The 7,092-nt window shown below is 39.2% G+C and overlaps 1 protein-coding gene across 1 annotated transcript in view; it reads left to right on the plus strand.

Annotated features, from left to right (window-relative positions):
* The window catches only part of KL (klotho), a gene marked incomplete at both ends in the record, with an annotated part of 44,150 nt that extends 40,164 nt beyond the window's left edge, over positions 1-3,986 (plus strand). Inside the window, 2 exons of the mRNA XM_081305589.1 lie at positions 1,878-2,979; positions 3,649-3,986. Of these exons, the coding sequence (XP_081161715.1) occupies positions 1,878-2,979; positions 3,649-3,986 (1,440 nt within the window). The remainder of the gene's footprint in view (positions 1-1,877; positions 2,980-3,648) is intronic.
* Between the last annotated feature and the right edge of the window lie 3,106 nt (positions 3,987-7,092).

Here is a 7,092-nt window from a genome sequence, read left to right on the forward strand (position 1 = left end):
GTCTGATGTTGGCTCATTCATAGGCATTGTCATTTCACTTGGACCCAACTTCTAGCTGGCAGGCTTGTTTTCCCATAACCACAAATGCTCCTAGGTAACAGAAATAAAGAATGTGCTACATACTGAAGACATGGAGCTTCTTTGACTTCAGTCCCTGTTAGGAGAAAGTTTCTTCTATAACATACTAGATACATACTTTATACCAATTCCTTCTCAAAGGTCTAATTTTATTATTTCATTTTTAAGCAAAAAGGAAGTCAACAAATTAATAGCAGTTAGATGAAATTTTACCTAAACACTCATTTCTAAATGCTTCATATTTTAAAAAAATATGATCCCAACCCCCCACCCATGCAAAATAATCATATCTTGGTCTTTCATGTTTGTTTTCAGATGGAGTGAATCAAAGATGTTGCTTTGGATGATTCTGGCAGAAAAGTTATGAATTTAGTCATCTCAAAGCTCTATAAAAATAATGCAAAAAATTCCTTCAAGTTCTGAACACTTTTTCTTCAAAATAGCATGCAAATATTTTCTCTTGTGAAGCTAAGGAAACACAATTTGTGGGTATACGGATGTGGAAAATGACTTCTTACAGCATTCCCACAGCACTAGGGGAAGTGCATGAGTGGGTGATCCACAAGGGACAATTCTCCAGAAAATCAATTTCCTCTGACACCCTGCTTTTTATTACTTTCCCTTACAAACACAGCACTCACCCCTCCAGAGAACCAGCAACGAATTGTGCGTTTATGACAGGACTGTAAAATTCACAACACCTCTTCTAGAGCTTCAAAACCAGGGTTTATCTGATCTTTGCTTTTATGGCAGGGTCAGGCCAAGACACCTGTTCTAAAAGGATTATTTCAGAGGAGAAACTGGCTTAGGTTGCAGGTCTCTCAGATGGACTTTTCAGTTTTTGTGTAAGCTGTGGAGGGAGGATTTCATGATTTTTTTGCTTTCACAATTTGTCCACTTTTCCTAAGTACCTGTTTCTATTTTGGAAGCTTATATGTCATATGTCTGAGAACCCTATAATTAATATTAATACAGAAAAAAATATTTTAGAAAACTAAAGAAAAACTTCATTTAAAAGAAATCCCTCTCTGGGTGGATAACATTATTGTTCCTTATTTCCACATTCTCTCTCAGGCTTTATACCAATAGATTGAATTTGTTAAATTCTATCACTGACCCTAAACTCCATGAAAGACAACAGTTATGCTTATTTAGCACCCCAGGGCAAACCTAAATGTAGGACATAATTTTAAGAAGCACAATTTAATTATAAACGATTTCATTTTCTAGCTTTAACTCATGCAGCTTTTAAGCTTTTACATTTTGCCTATTTATTTTTAAATTTGAATACCTCATGCCATTAGTGATTTCTTACACTAAAACATCCAACAATACCCTTCTTGCACAACACAGACTGCCTGCCTGCAAAAATTATTTGTTTTTGTTAACTGAAGTGACCAAAATCAGATAGTTTTTAAAAAACACTAATCTTAAGTGTAAAGTTTAGCAAAAACTGTGAGTAATGTAAATGTACTTTTTTTTTTTTTTAAAGTGAAATCTTTGCTGGGGTTGTGGCTCAGTGGCAGAGCGCTTGCCTAGCATGTGTGAGAGGCACTGGGTTCGGTTCTCAGCACTGCAAATAAATAAATAAAATAAGGTTCCATTGACAACTAAAAAAATTTTTAAAAAAGTGAAATCTTTTCTTCCTCAAGAAACTACAATTTACAAAAAGTGGTTTAAATTCCCAGCTAGAAAGGAGTTTAATTTTGCTCATCTTACTTGCTAATTTTGTTGAAATACTTGCATGGACCTTTCAGGATTTTCCAGGTGAAGCAAACCTTTACTCTATTTTTTTGTAGGTGGATACCACTCTCTCTCAGTTTACTGACCCGAATGTCTACCTGTGGGATGTCCATCACAGTAAGAGGCTTATTAAAGTGGACGGAGTGATGGCCAAGAAGAGGAAATCCTACTGCGTAGATTTTGCTGCCATCCTGCCCCAGATCGCCTTACTCCAGGAAATGCACGTTACGCATTTTCACTTCTCCCTGGACTGGGCCCTGATCCTCCCTCTGGGCAACCAGTCCCACGTGAACCACACGGTCCTGCACTTCTATCGCTGTGTGGTCAGTGAACTGGTCCGCGCCAACATCACGCCGGTGGTGGCCCTGTGGCACCCCGCGGCCCCCCACCAAGGGCTGCCGCGTCCGCTGGCCAAGCAGGGCGCCTGGGAGAACCCGCGCACCACCCTGGCTTTTGCAGAGTATGCCAGACTGTGCTTTCAAGAGCTCGGTCACCACGTCCAGTTTTGGATCACGATGAATGAGCCCGACACGCGCAATATGACCTACCGGGCGGGGCATCACCTTTTGAAGGCCCATGCGTTGGCTTGGCACGTGTATGATGAAAAGTTCAGACCTGCTCAAAAGGGCAAAATCTCCATAGCCTTGCAGGCGGATTGGATAGAACCCGCGTGCCCTCTGTCCCCGAAGGACAAAGAAGTGGCCGAGAGAGTTTTGGAATTTGACATTGGCTGGCTGGCCGAACCCATTTTCGGCTCTGGAGATTACCCACGCGTGATGAGGGAATGGCTGAACCAAAGGAACAATTTTCTTCTACCTTATTTCACCGAAGAGGAAAAGAATCTGATCCAGGGTTCCTTTGACTTTCTGGCTTTAAGCCATTACACCACTATACTTGTAGACTGGGAGAAAGAAGATCCCCTAAAATACAACGATTACCTTGAGGTGCAAGAAATGACGGACATCACCTGGCTCAACTCCCCCAGCCAGGTGGCCGTGGTGCCCTGGGGCTTGCGCAAAGTGCTGAACTGGCTGAAGTTCAAGTACGGAGATCTCCCCATGTATATAATGGCCAATGGCATTGATGATGATCCCCAGGCCGAACAAGACAAGTTGAGGATGTATTACATACAGAATTATGTAAATGAAGCTCTAAAAGGTAAGGAACCCCTGAAACAGAAAGGCCGCCAAAGGGTAGCTGATAGAAACTCTCCAACAGGGCTGGGGATGTGAGCGGTAGCACGCTCGCCTGGCATGCGCGGGGCGCTGGGTTCGATCCTTAGCACCACTTAAAATAAAGATGTTGTGTCCACCGAAAACTAAACAATAAATATAAAAAAAAATTATCTCCTCTCTCTCTCTCTTTAAAAAGAAAAGAAAAGAAACTCTCCAACAGAAACACACACTGCCACTCACAACAAAGGACCTGGCTACACTGAAACAATCCAAGAAATAGTATTTTCCTCTAGGAGTAAGAGTTTAGGGAAAAGTGGAAGACCAGACAGAAACCCCTAGCTCTACTAGGGGATAGACTTTCTCATCTTCAATCACACATGGTCCCACAGACACCTGAAGTGCTGATGAGTGTAAAATTTAAGCCAAATGCATCATAGTAGGTTTAATTACATCAAACCACTGTTCCGTGTAGTTCAATATTTGTCTTGATATTTACCTATTTGTCTCCATATAAAAAGATTTTTCTAATTAAATCTAATGGATTCCAAAGTTTTATTAAATGCTCTTTTCCCTGGTGGACCAATGCTATGTCAAAGGGAGGTCCTGTGTGCAAAATATTTTAATGATTCCTCCTGTCCTTGTGTCTTTCCAGCCTACGTGTTGGATGGTATCAATCTTTGTGGATACTTTGCTTATTCATTGAACGATCGCTCGGCTCCGAAGTTTGGCCTCTATCGATATGCCGCCAATCAGTTTGAGCCCAAACCATCCATGAAGCATTACAGGAAAATTATCGACAACAATGGTTTCCTGGGTCCGGAAGCGCTGGAAAGGTTCTGCCCGGAAGAATACACCATGTGTACTGAATGCAGTTTTTTTCACACACGGAAGTCTTTACTAGCTTTCATCGCTTTTTTGCTTTTTGCTTTTATTATTTCTCTTTCCCTTATTTTTTACTACTCTAAGAAAGGCAGAAGAAGTTACAAGTAGTCTGAGCTAGGCTTTTCCTGTTCATTTGTCTTGAAATAATTATGCACACACGTGAACTGTTAACCGTTTTTACCTCTCAGTGTTGTGAAATTTCATCCATTTGGCTTTTAGGAAACGTTTCTGTGGCATATGATAGAGGTTCTAAAATGGGCATAGGTGACTGTGAAATAATGAATAAGGAAAAGAGTGTCTGAATTTGTTCTTTTTTGGGGGCAATTAAGAGACTGATAGGCACCATGATTTCTTTAACACTGCATGGGAAGCATGAAAAATGGGAATCACAGCAGAGAAACCTTTGTACAGAAATTTGAATGACAAGATTAGGAATATTTTTATCTGTGCCCATTTTAAATTTTATGGTTTTCTTGAAGGGACAACTGTAAGCATTAGATTAAAAAAGTTAAGTCCCAGGTCTCTCCAGCTACCATGATAATACCTAATGGCCAAGCCTCTAACTCACCAAGTTTCCTATAAAGAAGGTAGCAGAATACATACCGGAGAGATGACAAAGGGGCCCTATTATTCCCTTTAAAAATAGTGTTTTATCCAATGCTGCTAATATCAATTTATGTATTTGATTAATGATATATTTATCAGATTATGGACATTTATATTTCATGTGAATTTTTAGAGGCACTCTCTGAGCCCCTGGTCCTTAAGGGTTTAGTTTCACTGGTGCCTTGTTGAGGGCCCACACCTAGGAGACTTTTGATAAATGTTTGCAAAAACATAAAGATGAATCATGAGATGCTGGGTTCTTGGGGAAGCAGAAAGCAATTGTGAAATGCAATCTCCTGCAGTGGCTCTAGGTGGACAAAAACATGCTTATTGTGAGCAACATGATTAATTGATTTTACATCCTTTTGTTTTTGAGCAGACCTTGGAATGAGCGAAATGATTTTTCTTGAGAGAATAAGGATGAAACCGTAACTCATTCTGTGAAGACTGACTCTGCTTTCTGTTCTTCAGAATGTGCTGTGAATTTTTTGAAAAAAAAATTCTTAATACATTTAAAATTTCTTAATATGTTCAAAAGCAATCAGGTCTGATAACACTGGATTTTTTTGGTTTTGCATCTGTGGAAGTAGCTTTGAACTAATTTTGCTTTGAACTTTTCTACTGAAACATGCTACTGATTCCTGGAGAAAGGACTAATTAGGTCTTCTTCTTTAACACCCTTTAAATAAGTCTTGCTGATTTTTAGACAGGCATGTCTCTTTCTTACACTGGAGTTGTTTTATAGATAGTCAATATTGTATCAGGTGACATAAAGCAGTCATAACAGGCATAACTAACCTTGCTGACACAGGGTCATAGTGTATAATAAAATACTGTACTGTATTATATATCATCTTGAGAGGTGGTATAATTTTTCCATGAAAGATAAGCTTTTGGTGGGATTCTTTATAAAATTGGACACTTTATTAAAATCGGACACTAGAGAATCAATAGTTTATTTTATGTATATATTTTTCAGATTGTAAGAGTAATATATGTTAGTTGTAAAAAAAATTAAATACAGAGACTATATGTAAAGAAAAATAAAAATTACCTATAATGTTACAACCCAGAGCTAGCCACTATTAACCTTTCCTATGTATTTTATGTTATATAGTCAGATCATATCACATATAGTTATGTACCTTTATTAATTTTTATTGTGTAACTTTTATCATTGGTCTTCAAATGTATGATTTTAATAGTTGTAGAGATTTCTACTATATGACTATATCACAAGTTATTTGACCATTCTATTTGCTAGACTAGTTTCTTTCTAATGTTAAATAATGAATGTTGTTTAAAACAATTTCCTTGCTACAACATTTACATTCATTTTCTTGAGTGTACAGAGAAGTAGCTCTGCCCTTTGATGAAGTATTGTAATAAATCTGCCTGCAACTTTATCTTTTTTTGTAATCATGTGTCTGATTACTAGCTATTTATTTTTTAATTAAAAATTTTTGAGTTGAACTAAGCTACTTAAGATGTGACTGAAATAATGAAGAAATGTGACTGCAGGGGAATGTGACCTACCAATGATGGACGATGGCGGAGGCAGGGAAGGTGTCCCAGGAAGTCCATGTGGTTGAGCTGAAAGAGAATTTCAGACACAGAGAGAGTGAAATAAAGGAAAAGCTGAAAGGGGTAAAATAGAGAAGCCAAAGTACCCAAGAGGAATGACATCTCAAAGCCATTCAACTCAACTGTAACGAGAGCATCATGTTAGAATCCTGGCTGACCTTCAGAACTGGCGCTCTGGCTAGGTCAAAGGAGCGAGGGCCCCTCTCAGATTAGGCATGGTACTTCTAGGAGGGTCTGGGAGGAGAGTCTTTCTGGTCCAATGGGATTGTCTTAATTGTCTTCTGTTGTTATAACTGAATCCCATTGTCTGGGTAATTGATAAAGCATGGAAGTTTCTTTGGCTAATGGCACTGGAAGCTGGGAAGTCCAGTATCTAGGTGCCAGGTTGTGCCGAGGGCCCTCTCTTGCATCTCAACATGACAGAGGGCATCATATGGTGAGTCAGAGCGAGCATGCTAGCTAGCATAGGTCTCTCTTCTTTTTTATTTAATTTTTTTATTGGTTGTTCAAAACATTACATAGTTCTTGATATATCGTATTTCACACTTTGATTCAAGTGGGTTATGAACTCCCATTTTTACCCCGTATACAGATTGCAGAGTCACATCAGTTACACTTCCACTGATTTACATATTGACATACTCATGTCTGTTGTACTCTGCTGCCTTTCCTATCCTCTACTATCCCCCCTCCCCTCCCCTCCCCTCCCCTCTTCTCTCTCTACCCCCTCTACTGTAATTCATTTCTCCCCCTTGTATTATTTTTCCCTTTCCCATCACTTCCTCTTGTGTGTAATTTTGTATAACCCTAAGGGTCTCCTTCCATTTCCAAGCAATTTCCCTTCTCTCCCTGTCCCTCCCACCTCTCATCCCTGTTTAATGCTAGTCATCTTCTCATGCTCTTCTTCCCTACTCTGTTCTTAGTTACTCTCCTTATATCAAAGAAGACATTTGGCATTTGTTTGTTAGGGATTGGCTAGCTTCACTTAGCATAATCTGCTCTAATGCCATCCATTTCCCTCCAA

This window comes from Spermophilus citellus (genome assembly GCF_964194105.1).
Source record: "Spermophilus citellus genome assembly, chromosome: 1".
NCBI classification, from domain to species: domain Eukaryota; kingdom Metazoa; phylum Chordata; class Mammalia; order Rodentia; family Sciuridae; genus Spermophilus; species Spermophilus citellus.